At 35.2% G+C, this 15,585-nt stretch overlaps 1 protein-coding gene across 3 annotated transcripts in view; it reads left to right on the forward strand.

Annotated features, from left to right (window-relative positions):
- The window catches only part of GBE1 (1,4-alpha-glucan branching enzyme 1), a 137,130-nt gene that overhangs the window by 27,950 nt on the left and 93,595 nt on the right, over nt 1-15,585 (forward strand). For all 3 annotated transcript variants that reach the window (XR_009276006.1, XM_058825322.1, XM_058825323.1), the window contains exons 2-3: nt 5,397-5,566; nt 13,095-13,207. Coding sequence is in view for 2 of the 3 variants with exons in the window: in XM_058825322.1 (XP_058681305.1) it covers nt 5,397-5,566; nt 13,095-13,207 (283 nt within the window). In the remaining variant the exon portion in view is untranslated. The remainder of the gene's footprint in view (nt 1-5,396; nt 5,567-13,094; nt 13,208-15,585) is intronic.

The following is a 15,585-nucleotide window of genomic DNA, read 5'->3' on the forward strand; positions in this document are numbered from 1 at the left end:
CTAAAATCATTAGTTGCAGTGTTGTTGCCACAGGTCTTATAGTAAGATGACTGACTGTTCTATAACCTGCAATAACAAGAGCTTTGTAAAAAAAACCATGAGAATGGGCATAAAAATGTCTTGAAGTTTTGCAGCAATCTGGTATTCAGCACCAGCCTCTTTAAAAGAAAGTATCTTGTATTCCTTTTTGGTTACATTAGTTTCTGTTTAGATTCTAGTGATGCCTGAGAAACTAAAGCTAATCTGGTTAAATTTAAAAGTTTAAAATACTACAATACCTCTTTGTTATTTTATGAGGTGGCCAGGAAGGAGTTAGTACCTCTTCTGCTTGGAAGAATAAAGATGTGAAAGCTTTATGTGGAGTTCTAACTCAGTGCTTTGACTTAGCATCAGACTGTTCAATAATCTGCCAAAAGTCTTATTTCAATAAAACCGTTGACTTTGGGGAGATAGGGCAAGCTTAGTTTTGTTTTTCTTATGCTTCATATTGAGGCTAACAATTTTTACATATACCTGAGACTTTTTTAATGGGCTCAATCGCTGTATTAACTCAGGGGTTATTGGAACTGCAGAACCAGAGTGTTTGTATATCAAAGTTACAAAATAAATAGAACATTGTTTTTTAGTATAAGGCTGTATAGTTTAATGTTAAACTTAGAACTCTTTACTTCTACTGCACAAATTTTAGTTGTGTAGGTATCCATAAGACAAAATATTTGAGGGTGTTTCCGTGATAGAAGTGTGAGGAGTAAGTGCTCACCTGACATGTCAGTTCTTGAAGTGGTTGCTGATGTAATATTGTCTTTGTGTTCACTTGGAAGGCTATTTTTTTGGCAGGATACTTGTTTACTAGATAGCCATTATAGTAATTCATGTTTGATGTTTTAATCCTGCTTCTATGGAAAGTCAGCCAATTCCTACACTTCTATTGTAAGGCTTCCAAACAAAGCTGCATATAAAGCGTGGGATTTAAAGCAATGCTGTGTTACAAATTATGGATGTAACAATAGGAAAAGACTGTTGTGACTGTGTTTCAGGTGATGTTTACGATTACCAGTGTTTCACACTGGGATAATGATGGGGAGGGCAAAAATGTTGGTGTAAAAGCACTTGGTAACAGAGTAGTACTTTGTTTCAGTCTCTGTGTTCTGTGTTCTTGGGCTCATGCTGAGACTGAAATCTTTTCAGTAAGTCTGAAGATGACAATTTCATTATTTCAGTTTTAAGAAACACTGATCTATTGACAGAGGGTAAATGAATGAACAAGGGGCTTGGAAACCTTACATTTTCATAAAAACTCCAGGATCCAGGAGTACACCATAAGCAGCCCCCCTTCTGCTGCTTACACTTGCCAGATTTGTGTTGCTGTACCTGTAGTAAAGGGCTTCACATGCAACTTCTTTCACTCACTTCAGATGCTCTGTTCAGAAATTCTGTGGATCTTCTTTTTGCTCAGTTTATTTTGTCCCAAAGGTAATGGTTGTGCTTTTCAAGTCATAGCTGGGTACAGTTTTTACCTTGTAATCCTCACCAGTGTCAACATTAATGCTCAGAAATTACACAATCTTAACAGGCTTTTCACTCTCTGAGAACTTGAAAAGTATGAAGGCAGAAGTCAGTCTTTTGTTGTGACTTACAGCTCTAGATGCTGATGTTGACTGTTCCCATGTCCAGAATATTGAGGTTCTCACTTACAAAATGCTTTTGGGGTCTGTCATAGAAGTATATATATGCATAGCTGAACGTGACATAACTTTCAGTGTTGAAGAGATCACAAGATGTAGTCTGAATCAAATGTTTATCTCTGGTATTAGGACCTGTATGCTGTTAGTGAACGATATAAACATTAGGAATTGGTTGGGAAAAAAGTTCCTGTGGGTTTCTGCGTGTAATCCTGGGATGTCACTTTGGAAGATAAAATAAGTGTTTAACAAGCCTTAGTAGTATAGAAATGAAAGCTGAAATATTCAGAAAAATATTCCCCAAAAAAATTGAAAAATTTTTGCAAAAGTGAGCTTCTAAATATTGGCCAGGAAAGCAAAACCTTGAACTTCCCTGAAATGCATGAGTATGTACTTAACTCAGTCCTTTCCTTCAAAGGAGCAGCAGGCTACTGTTGCTGCTTTACAAGGCCTTTCTGCTGCTTTACAAGGCCTTCTGTGACAAGTAATGTTGTTCTGTGTCCAGAAGTATTTCATCTCCTGAGATGAGTTTTTGGAATAGTTCACAGCAAAAGTAATTGATGCATTTCAGGAGTTGGTGGGATTTTTTGTGAGCTTTGAGCAAACTATAGTTCTTTACTGAATAATCTCAGGAGGTGGTTAAAAAGAATAAATTCTTTCTAGATTATAATTTAAAATCAATTGCAGAGAGCACTGCTTGTTGAAAAAAAAAATCTTTATTTCTGCAATGTGATGCAGCAATAATACCTGAATTAACTTAGTCTATTAAAATCAGCATGCTTCTGTACAAATAGAAGGAACATTCTTACTCAGTGTACATGATGCTGTGTTCCAAGTCTTTCCTGTATAAAAAGTAATTATTGTAAAAATGTTATACATCCTTGCTCAACAATTCTTCTAATATGTTCCCTTTCTTGCCTACCCTCCCTCTCCCCCCAAAAATAATTTATTGAGCATGTAGTCTTGCTCACCACTCTTTGCAAAGTGAGCTAAGACTTGGCTTTTTTCACAGTGATACTCATGATCATGTCATCTATTAAATGCCATGGTCTCTTTGTGTCATGGTTTGCTTAAACTCTGAATTTACTGAAAGGCAAAAATTGAAGCAGTGGGTGTTCTTAGTGCTTTTATGACAAGAATCAAGAGTTCACAATGTCTGTATTAGTGATTTTTTTCCCAAAGATACAGAATCACATAATTGCTTTCTGAAGTTCCATTTTCATCCATCCCACATTCAAATTCTGCGTTTGTTAGAGGCTTATTTCTTCTGAAGTAGATGAATGGGTTTGATTCCTAGGAAGGAATCATGTTGAGGAAGAGGAGTAGGCCACTGGCATGTGTTGCACCTCTAGGTGATATGAAGTGAATAGAAGCCTTTTCCTTTTCTGCCCTGAGATTTTCAGTCCTTCTTTTGGGCTTGTTGTTCTTCTCTGGTAATGAAGGATTCATTTCCTTCTTCTGCAGCTTTCAAGGGTTTGTGACTGACTTTTGTTTAAAAATGAAGCTTACCACTACTTTTACTTTCTGCTGAGTATAGGAATAACTGCATCCAACTAATCATGTTTTTAAAGCTATGACAATGTACTTGTGGTAAGAGTGGGGAGGAAAAGAATAATTTTGGTTAGATAACTTACTTCAAAACCCCCTCTTCTATTTTGCCTATTTGTATCAAGCTCATTGCTTCAGTTAGATCTTCTCTGAAGTCACAGCAGCTACTTACAGTAAAACAGATACTGCTTCAGCCACAGTGGAACAAGGTGGAAGCAATACATGTGACAAGCAGCAATTTTGAAACAGCATTTGTAGGGCAGACAAGCAGGGATTTGCAGATAACACTCTAAATAGGCTTCTTATTATATGTTTTTTTCCCTTAACCAATTAAATATATGCATATATACAGAGAAAATATCTATATGTATATAACTATACTTCTTGTATCATACAATGTTTTAAAGAATGGCTTAAATTTCTAAGCTATAGTGGTTGGTTTATTTTTTTCCCCAAGGAGAACTCTTCAAAAATAGAGTAATCTGAATTTACCAGATGATATATGTTAAAATTCTGAGGGTATTTGTGACTTGCTCTGTGTTTCTGTATTTAAGGTTTATATAAATCTTTGTGATTGAAGCTGTTTAAAATGTAATTCGAGCAACTGAGTTTGTATATGTATATAATACACTTATAGTTGGAAATCTGACAAAATATTTTCCCTCAAAGACATGAATGAAATTGATTATAAGAGCAGTAGTAGTTAGTAATGCACTTCTGAGGATTATACCCATGAGCAAATTTTAAAGGAATAATGCAGGTGGATGGGCAAAAATAGTTATGAGTGTATTTGCTGCTGTGTATCCTGGAGGCATTTTCAGGTCTTTCTCCCTTTAAAGGTGATCATCAGGCTTAATAATAAAATAATAAAAACTCACTGGGAGATTAACCTTAATAGTAGTTGTAGTACTCCAAATTAATACAGATAATGCTGTTTACTCTAACTAGTAATTAGACATTTTAATCTTCTACTTTGAACTACTTAAGTGCCAAAAAAATCAAAACTTTGCAACAAATCACAGAGTTCTAAGTTCTGACACTGCAAACAGACTTCTTTTTCTAAAAGCAACAAGGTGCTATTCCATAGTGCTGGTTTAGTGTTTTATTTCCTATTGCAAAACTTAGGAAGTGTAATAAGGCTGACAAGTTTGGTTTTGCAGGGGTTCTTACTGTTTTTTATACACTTCAGAAGACTCTTTTCCATTTATGAAAAAGCAGACACATTTCTAATGTACCTCAGGAGTGTCTTACTGAAAACAAACAAATAACAAAAACAACTCTACAAGTAGCATTAATTAAATGCTGAACTGCAGCTTTTAGCTGCGCTTCTGCACAAAATAGCTCATAATTTAGGGGTCAAAGTTGACTGTCTTGTTTATATTGTGCCCCTGATGTTACCATCAATTCCACAAATTTACTTGGCGAAAACAAAGCAATATATGTCAAAAAACTGTAAGCTGTTGCAGGCAAAGGTTTATGCTAGAGGTTTAGGACATGTAAATTCCTACTGCTATAAGTAGGGTATGGTCCAAATACTTACTTTTATGAAGCTGCAATTTTTTTTCCAGATTGTTGCAGTGTCAAGGACTGACTGCAAAGTCTTGCTGATTGCCTCTGTAAAGAGGTTGCCTAACGAGCCCCTTTCTGCAAGGACCAGATGGGTTTGTCCACGCTGACATGCTGTACTGCAAACTTTTCAATGGCCTGAGATTGTCTGTCTATTAAAACTGGCTGTGAGAGATGTGGCAGGCCTATCCAGCTCTCCCTAGGAGGCTTGTGTCTGATATTAATAAGATGGAAAGAAAAGTGCTAGGCTGTTCAGAGTGTGAAGTTCTCCTGTTGTGTAGTAATACTGGGATTTCTTGGCTGCCAGTCAGGAATTGTACCTTTAGGCTGAAAGTGCAAAATGTTCCTGTAAAGTAGAGAAAGCACTGACAAACAGGGAGATTGCAGTTTTAGGCTGTGTAACAACTATGGAAAAATTGCATGGTTTGTATTAGATTTTTTTTTCCTATTCCACTATTCCAGTAGAGAGCAGTGAATCTCATGTTAGTGTGCTTTTTTTTTTTTAGGGTTTTTTTTTTTTTTTTTTTAGGTTTTTATACTAGTTAATATAAGAGATGCTTGCTAATCTTTCTAAAAAATGTTCTCTGTTTTTATTGCAAGGTATTCTCTGTTTTATAACCACTTGAAGAACATTGAGGAAAGTGAAGGTGGCCTTGATAAATTTACCAAAAGTTACAAATCCTTTGGAGTGAACCAGCTTGCAGATGGTGGAATATACTGCAAAGAGTGGGCACCAGGAGCAGAAGCAGTGTTTCTTGCAGGTGACTTCAGTAAGTATTCTTAGGAAAATTTCTTCTCCCCTGCACAATGTTTTACATAAATATTCTCTTCTTTTAAAGAAAATTTTGTCACAATGGTGAAATTCTGATAGTAAAAAATGTATGTCATGGCTTAAATGAATAATACTTTCCTCTGTGTTGCAGTAGCTTATGAAGATGTGGTTCTGTTGCATGAGGTCAGTGTTATACATTTTTTTAATACCCCAAAGGCAATAACTCATCTCACACTGGATCACACTGCAACTCGAGGCTGTACCTCAACTTCCTGAAGTTCTTTTTAAAGCTTTATAACTAGACTTTTATGAAAATGTGTGTGGAGAAGCAGAAATATCAGTGAAATTATTTACTTAATCTTTTTATTGATCAAGCTAACAGTGTTGTTAAGGACCAAAGCCCTTGATGATTCCCACCCATCCTGAGAGTTTAGACAAAAGTTCTGCTGGAAAATGGTAGCCTAAAATCCAACTAAATCTTACTGAAAGAGTAGCTGCTCTGTGTTTGTGAGGGCAGAAGAAGGGAAGGTGTTAGCAGAATGGGAAGATGGCAGTATTACATGGAGGAATTGATGGCTTCCTCTGAGAACCAGGAAGACTATTCCCTTTGAATTGGAAACAAAAAGATAAATTTGCTTATTTGAAGGCCAGCTACACTCAAATGATCTAAAACTTTTAGATGAAAGTGACATTCATCTTTGCTCTTCAATCCTGCAATACTTGCTCTGCTTTTTGTTTAGGGTTTCAGAGAGCTTTGTTCTTTTTTTGCTTTTGACCTCTACTCTCTCTTCAGTTAGGTCTGCCAAAGTACTGAACAGGGACTTTCTGTGAAATTATTTTGTTCATTTAACTGCATTTCAGAAGCATGTAGTTTTATTTACCTGACTTTGATTTTGCAAAAATACTGATCTAGGGTATTTATGTTGCAAAGAAGCAATATGAAGAAAAGTCCTTTGAAGCGATTAACTAATTTTGCTTAAACACAAAGCCAAATGTTGGCCATACCTTACCCCTGTCTGAGGAAGCTATTGAAATGAAACTGTATTTTAGCCAAGGTTTTATTAAAAAAAAAAAAAAATCCTGGTTTTGATGAGGAAGTTGAACAGAAAAGGTAGTGCAACATTGTTTTCAGCCATGATCCTGTTTGATATGACTAACATAGTGAATGATGACGTAGCTTTTGTTAAACTGCTGCTTGTCATTTTATTGGAATAGACATTGGTAAATAGGTAAGTGTAGTTCTTGCATTTTAATATTGAAGTTAGGTATGTCCTCTGAATGAGTCATGTGTAGTTCACCTACTAGACAGATAATAGTGATTTCAGGTATCAATACAGACTGCAAGGCAGCTAGATCAGGTTGTTTTCATAGCTCAATTTTATATGTATAAACATGCAGAAAATTCTCCTTGCCTCTCCTCTACTTGCTGCAATCCCACCCATTGCTCAAGGTTTTCATGGGATGGGTGCAGGTTAAATGTCTCAACTCAGCTAAAGACCAGAATGTGTTTGTTTTAAATACGTGTTTTAAAAGATGTTAACATTAAAACCAGATTTTTAATAATATGTTTAACATTTTGAAAGGAGGCTATAGCTTGTAAATTGTCTTATCAGGTTTGGGGAGGAGTATATGTATACCAGAATAGGATAGCTTAACACTGGAATAGTTTTCTAAACCCTACTTTATTTAAAATATTTGATGTAATACATCATATAAAGCAGAAATTTAGGACTAATATCTTAGAGTAGTTGTATCTAGACACTAATGAATGCGGCAATATGAAGAGGAAATAAATTAAAGGAAATTCATTGTAATGTGGAAAAACTGTGTTTCTCTATATATCAGTCAGTCATAGTACAGTATTCATTCCCAAAGGAGACAATAGTGTACTTGGAGAAACTGGAGGCATGGAACATTGTCATTCAGTTCATATGATCTTAAATAATATTCTCATGAGAAATTGGATTGCAAAACCCTAAGATTTAGAGTCAGATTGCTATAGATATGCTTAATTAAAACTGAATCCCTTTAACCTTTCTTTAAGTTTTCAAGCAGGTTAAAGTCTCAGACTAAATTTATGATTATATTTTGTTTAAATTGGATATTGGGATTGCTTTTAAAAAGATTTTTTTTAAAATAAAACTTTTGTTATAAAAAGAACCATAGCATAACCACATCAGGGAAAGTTGGAAATCTTAAAGAAAGACTGAATTTAGGAGACAGAAGCTCTTTAGGTTTTAAACTGAAATATAGTGGTATATAATATAAATAACTGTCAATTGATGCTTTTTGTATTGGAATGAATAGCAGTGTTTTCCTTAATAATATGATATTTTCTGAGAATAGCTTAATGTTTGATGTAAAGACACGAAGTGTTAGTCTCTGCTATTTCATCTTAAGGTATTTGAGGATCAAAAACTAGTAAGAATTAAAATGGCATGTATAGGTTTTGTAGAGAGACCTTGAACTTTTTTTCTTCAAATTTATAATTAAGCTTATAGTTGATAATATCTTTGTTATGAGTTATATGTAAGATGAACATGAATAATTTACTTCTGTAATTATATACATGTGAAGCTTTAGTCCTGTACATGTAAAGTTTTTTCTGAATGACTTTTATGCCTTAAAGCAGACAGTAAATCTTTGCTATTAAGGTATTTTGACCCAAATTATGGGATTTTTATACCTTATTCTGAGAAACTTGTAATGAATGGGATAGCTCTAATTTATAGTAAAATTCTTAACATCAGTGTGCATTTTGAAAAAAAATAACAAAAGCTAGAAATTAGTAGTAGTACACAAATCTGTAAGTGGATTAGAGAATGAAACATGAATTCAAGAAAATCCCAATGCTTTCAGAGCTGTTTTTGTCTCTTTAAAACTCCATAATTGGAGACAAATGTGTTGTATCCGTTGGTGTTCTAGTATGAAGCTTTATCTAAGAAGTATTAAATGAGCATCCAAAAACATTAAGATTTGTCAATTAGTACTTTCAGTATCTCAGTAAATCAAGTGTATGAGACAATTACTCAGCTGAATTTCCAACACTAGAGGCTCTATCAACATTATAGCTCCTTCAAAAGCTCTCAGTGATGACACTGAATATTTCATTTGTGTGCCCTACTGCTGAGGAACCCAGTGACTACTGGCAATTTATTGCTGCTTTAAAATTGGCTATTTCAAAATAAGTCACTGAGTCACTGTGAGTTTTGAGAGTAACCCACGGAATTTATTTGGGAATTGGAACACTCGGCATTTGTATTTGGTCATTCAGAGGCTCGATGGGTTATCTGTAAACAATTCCTTAATTTTAAAAAGAAAGATACTGGTTTAAAAAGCTTAAGAGTAAGTATGCATATATTAATTTGGAAGTCAGCATTTGATATAATACATGGTTATATTTGTGGTTTCTGTTCTTTTAGTTGTTTTCTCTTCCTTTTTTCCCAGCTAACGTTGGTCTAAAATGTTGATCAGTCTGGAATATGTGGTTTGTTTTTTGCTTCCTTTCCCTTGCACGGGTGGGGAAGGCGTCTGCTGAGGTTGGAGGAGGGTAAGATAGTTGGTTCTGGGAGGATATTTGTCTATTATTTAAATTCTGACAGGATCCCCTCAGAGTGAAAAGAGAGTACCTTGAGGCACTTAATGAGTATCTGATGGCTGACTAAAAAACTTCATGTATCAGAATGTTTTGAGGTTTTCTTTATTCCAGATTTTTACTGAAATGCATTCTAGGTACTGTCATGATATCATGCTGAATTTCTTACTGCTTCCTTTCAAGATTTTTTATAGAGAAATATCCTCATTTGATGAGTAAAGTCAAACAGTGTTATATTTCTGTGGGTGCAGATGATTGAAAGCAGTAGACTGTAATATAAGGTGCCACTAATATGCAGGGGAACATCCTATCTAAGAAGTAATGACACTTGTTTTTATGTCACTGTTTGAGCTATTTGCCCAATTTCCAACAGCTCAAGCACAAGATCATTAATGTAATCTGCTTCAAAAATGATTAATGTGAGGAGAGGAAGACCTAATTGGCCACTGTGTAGAACAGAATAGTGTCCTTGTAGGATCTCTCCAGTTATGTTCTGATTTCATATTCTAATAAAGTGGAATACAGGTATCTTGTTGGGTTACTGGGATTCTGATGCTCTTTCTGTTGTCTGAACTGCTACTTGTCTGATAGACTTTGTTCAAGAATGCTTTGTGTTTGCTGAACCCTCTGTTGTCTTTAGATGTCTTCAATTGATCAGAAAGTATGTGGAAATACAATTGCTGTAAGAGATTTGATTTCACATGAGAATTCAGCTTTAGTTTATGAAGTTTTTTGACTTCTGGGAAAAAACAGCTACAGTTCACAATAAGACAAAGTCAATTATTTGATTAATATGTGAGAACAACTGCTTTCCTCTGTGAGAAGTGCTAATTTCTTGTGTGAAACTCCAAGTTCAGGCATGAGCCTCAGAGGTGTATGGATATATCCTTGTCAATGTGAAAACAAAATCAGGAGATTGAACAAGAAGTCACTCAAATTGTCATTTAGCTGGCAATATGCATTTAAATTGATTTTTTTGTCACAAATGGTAGAACCCATTTGAATTCTGTTCTACATAAAAGCTCAGTTCACGATTCTTTGGCATGCTAAGGGTGTAGTTTTGAGCAAGAAGTTCCCTTGTGCCTCCTGCTGTTGAGGTAGGATGTAGTGTTTTAATAATTGCCTGGGATTGGAAGATGTAATCACAGAGATGAGACAAAACAAAGTATCAGGCTATCAAAGATGTCTTCTGTGTTGGATTAAGCAATAGCTGAGGCTTGAACTTTTGCACAAAGATTGTCTTTGTTTATGGCTTATGAGTATTCTGTGATGGTGTCCTTTTTCCCCAATACCTGTTCAAGCTGATTATTTGAACTTCTGCCGGTAATCCCCTCAGCTTTTTCCTGTTTGTAGTTGTTGGCACGATCTTTGAAATCTCTGTTCTCAAACTAAGATATTTCTTTTCACTTTTAGTTTTTCATCTTCATAATACTCTACTAATCACTTGTTGGTTAGTTGAGTTGTTTTTTTTTTTTCTTCCCTCAGGCATTTTGGGCTAAGTTTTGCTGAAAAATCAGAAAACCAAGCAGTAAAACAGAGATAAGCATGAGCCACTCTCTCTTTGAAAGGAATATTCAGTTTTCAGGGTGTTCTTTATGCCTCTGGCATTAATACAAAGCAATGTTTTCTGTTATAATCTTTCTAAGTGAGCTCCTCTCCAGGGGTAATTAGTAAACAGTGGGTTTAAGTAGGACCATCTGGGGCAGATGGGTATTGCTTTGCATTTTTTTTTTAAATCATGAGCCACAGGCTTGCAGTCATGGACTGTGGATGGGAACAGGAGGGATTAACAGAGGCATCTGGCATTGCTGGCAGTTGAAGGGGAAAGTTCAGGCAACTTTGGCAGAGTTATCAAATCTGTCTGTGGAGAGCAGAAATATTTAAATAGGTAGAGAGATGTAACCATTCCCTCTCTGAAGAAGGGAAGAGTTGTGGTTTTAGTAGAGGTCAGAGAATCTGTTTTAATATTGTGAGAATGCAGTGCTTTTGGTGAACGTGATTAACTCCATGTAGGTTTCTCTGGGTGAGTTTTATAAAAATTGGGCCTAAGACTTTTTTGCTGTAACTTTTAATTTTGCTCAGTACTTATCACCTGGCATATGTGGTTCAGTTTGTGTGAATCAAGAGGTGTAGCTCTGTTGGGAAGAGTTTGATAAGAAGCCATGAAGATGATCGAATATCTGGGGGCAGAAGAAGATGGAATGAATTTAGACTAAGTCCCCCAAGTTGAGTCAGGACTATCATAAATCCTAACCTGTTCTTAAAGTAAACTTCTTGCAACTTCTTAACATCTTTCTTCTGTTTTCTCATTTTTGCCTGGAATGTTTATTTGAGGTAGTCTAGCTGCTTATAATTAAAAAAAAAACAACAACTTTTTTTCAAGTGCTGTTTTCTGCATCTTTTTCACCATGCCCTGAAATAAAAAATACACCTATATTTTACTTTACAAACACTATAGTTTGCTGTATAAACACTTATAGTCTGGGCATTTTATTAAGGAGTATTGCTTAATTGTCAAGGTGTTGTTTGTTTGTTTGGTATTAGTAGTATTTAATTATTTTTCTTGATTGAAAATTGAGTGTAAAGCCAAGGGAGAGGAACCATCTAATTCTTACTAATATGTAAGCTCTTCTGCTGTTGAGCAATAGATTAGTAAATACTTTCCCTCTACTAATATATGTAATTTAGCTCCACTATCCAAATACTTTAAACATGATAAAAACACCATCTAATTAGAATACTGAATTAATGGCGTTTCTGATTTACTCTCCACTGTAAAATGAGTAGGTACCAGAATATTTGTCTGGCATGGTTATTTTTGTCACATTGTGTGGCCTTGTTTAATTTGTGTCTTTCAATGTTCTTTAACTAAAGATTGGCAGTTCTTGGGTTCAAACAGCTGTGCAAATGCAGCCAGTAGCTTTGACACAGTCTGGTCTTTGAAATGCAACACATGCGTATATTGCCAGGAAGGATTATCCTTTTGTTGCACAGCAGATAATATTTGTGATTATTGATGTTTAGGAAAATACATATGTTGATGGATAGACCTTCTTCATTTCTCTACCTCCCCCGCTGTGATTTCCATGGTGACAAAAGTGATGATCCTGCTTCAGTGTAACTGTACATTTTTTTAATTGAAATGCTTTTAACCTGACATATTTAGTAGCAATGTTGTTTTCTACAACACTGAGTTAATATTCTTAAACTGAAGGCTGCTTATTCTTCTTTCAATGATGTGTGTATTTTGGTTTGTTTTTGTTTTGGGGGGTTGGTTTTTTTTTTTTTTTTTAATTCTAAGAGGCCATGGCATGCAAATAGATGAGTATGAATGAAGATTAACATGTGTTGCTTTAATGTCTTGTAATTCTGTTTTCTTCGTTTACTGGTTCCTGTTTAGCTTGAGTCTGTTGCCTTGAACTATGTGAAACAGACGTTACAAGGCAAAAAGGAAAAAGGAGTTTTCCAACTTATCTTTTTATTTCCTTCTGGCCTAGAAATGACTCCATTGTTGAAATGTGTCAGTTCAGAAGTGATTTCTTCACTCCATTCAGAGGAGTTAACCTTGAATGTGCTTACAAACACTCCAGACCCCCTTGGCAGGTGTCTGTTCAGTTGGACAGGCCATCATGACCATCCTTGCACGTGTCCAGTGCTCAGTAAATCAAAGAGGTCAAAGAGTCTTGAATTATGGGATTTCAGCTTGCTTCACTTATTTTTTTTAATGACAAAGGAATCTTCTTGAAGACTTAAATCTGTGGCATTTAATTTCACCCCTTTTGAATGTGTGTCCAGTATCAGGCATAAAAGTATTTGTGTCTGCTCTCTCACTGAAGTTCATTTTGAGAAAGATGGAACTCAGAGTTACACCTTTGTGTTGTAACTGGATGCATTTTAAGATGAACACTTAGTATTATTTCTTATATTGCAGATGGCTGGAATCCATCTTCTCATCCATATAAGAAGTTGGAATATGGGAAGTGGGAGTTGTTCATTCCACCTGAAGATGGCCAATCTCCTGTGCCCCATGGGTCAAAGCTAAAGGTGCTTGTTCTAGACTTACTCTAACTCTTGAAACCCTTCTTACTCACTTACTGCCCATTTTGTTTCCTTGTAACTAGCTTTATCATCTTCTAATTGTTCTAAGAAGCAGAATCAGTTTATCTAGTTGAGCAAAGTGACCTAAAGGAGTGAAACATTAAGCATCACTAAGAGATTTTGGGAACAGGCATATGTGGCTGAAATGTAGTTGTAGGGTATTTCATCATGCCATAAGCGTAAAACAGTTTACAAATTGATAATCTGAAAAAGAAGAATTAAGTAATATATAGGTAAAATCTTTCTGTATTTGATGCAACTACCTGTTATTAAGATCCTGTTAAAATCTCAATATCTTGGTAATTTTTGCAATACTTGTAACCATGGCTTTTCAGGTGATTCTTTTGTTGCTTTAATGGTACATGCAGATTTGTAAAGCTTCTACTTACCCTTTAGGAATTCAGAGTATTGAGTGGAAGGCTTAAGTGAAACTGAACACAATTGTATTTCATGGGCATCCATGAGCTTAAAATACTACTTTCTTCCAGAAATTACTAAAAACTTTTTTGAGCTGTCAAATGCCACAGTGGTATGCTTAGTGCAAATACACCTAATGACAACTAACTAACTCAGAGCAGAGTTGATGATTTCTAGGTGAATATTGATTTAAATCAGAGATGTGCTTTGTTGCACTGAGAGGCTGAGTTTCAGAGATAGTGGGTGCTAATAGAGGGCAGTAATAAGTAGTAAAGGAAAGAAATGTACTGAAATTACCTATAGACTAGGAAAATTAAGAACCTGGGAGCGTTTGTGTAATACTACTACATTTTCAGAGGTTCCATCAACAGAACTAAAATACTGAAAAGAAAAAAAGTCCTTATTTTCCTGCTGAAAATCTGTGTAGACAAACAAGAAATGTGTTAAAACAAAGATATGTGTAAAAATGCTCTGGAAGTGCTTACTCAGTGTGTGTGCTTATCCCTGTGCTTTTTGTTATGGCTTATGAAATAATCCCAGTAATAAATAAGGATAAATTGAAGTTTAGGAATAGTCATTCAAGGACGAGAAAGCTAGAAAGCTGTTTTTATTTTACAGAGCAGGAAAGAAAATAATTGTCTGCAACTCAGAAATGCAGTGATTATGCAGCAACGTATGAGAGTGCAAAATGGTTATTTAATATTTTCCATGGTCTTGAGATGCAAGTAGGTTAGATTTTTTTGATTGTTGCTGAATTTACCTTCCCTGTTGTATCCACAAAACTCTTTACTCATCTACTGTAGAATATTCTATGCTTTTTGTAAAGATTAGAGGCGTGAATGATTATGAGTATTGATAATTTTTAACACAATAGCAAAAAAAGCATAGAATCTTAAATGCTTTTGGAGCAATAGAAGATGATTTTTTTTTTTTCTCTTAGATAATCACTGGTCATATCTCCTTATTTTGAAGTAAGGTCTTGATAGTATTTTCTTCCTGTTCAGCATTTTCTTTCTAATATAAAGTCCATAAAGCAAAGATTGCATTATACATAATTTTTTTTAGTATGTGGAATTGCTATGAATTGCACTTGGTACTGATTTACTTTCAAGATGAATTGCTGTACTTCTGTAGTTGCTTTGAGTTTTCTGAAAAGCCAGAAGATGCCCATTGTCAGAGTAGAATGTGAGTTTTCATTTTTAGGCTTTTTTACCCTGTCACTTGACTTTTGCTTTCCATGGTCACTTTTAGACAAAGTTACATGGCTGTCAATGACACTCGCAATACATTATTGTCCAGGCTTTTAAAGCAGGCCTGCCTGTAAAACAAATTTTCTTTGGAGTATATTCCTTAAAAAAGGACCAAATAATTACGAACTTTATTTGTGAGTGTATGTAGTCATAACTGATGGCTCCATCTTTATGGAGCTTCTCCCTGCCTCATCTGTAGCTTTGGTGATAACCTTTCATGACACTTTGTTTTTGTTCTATGGTGCCTTCAGGACTGAATCCAACACTTCTCAATGTATACTTGTGACGTAGTCAGATGATGGAAAAACCAAAAAAGTCTCCAGTTAAGGTAGTTCAAAGATGGTTTATCACAAAAGCTTTGGAGTATTCACATGGTAGGCATGTACCTTATCCTCATGCTACAGCTGATCTTTTCCTCTCCCATTCTGCTAATGGGTGCAGAAAGCTGCTTTTCTGTATGTTTTTCTTGAGCTACGTGCTTCAAACACTTATAGTTTTTCATAAACGTCTGTATTTTTTGTGTTAGAACAGTTTTACTGTTCTTTTTTCATGTAAAAGCTGAGAAAATTGATTGTTTGCAGATAGAAATTGCTATGTAGATTGCAGAGGTAATGTTGAAATACGCAGACACTGGTGGCTGTGCTGGCATCTTTGGAG

This window comes from Ammospiza caudacuta, chromosome 2 (assembly GCF_027887145.1).
Source record: "Ammospiza caudacuta isolate bAmmCau1 chromosome 2, bAmmCau1.pri, whole genome shotgun sequence".
In the NCBI taxonomy this organism is placed as follows: Eukaryota; Metazoa; Chordata; class Aves; order Passeriformes; family Passerellidae; genus Ammospiza; species Ammospiza caudacuta.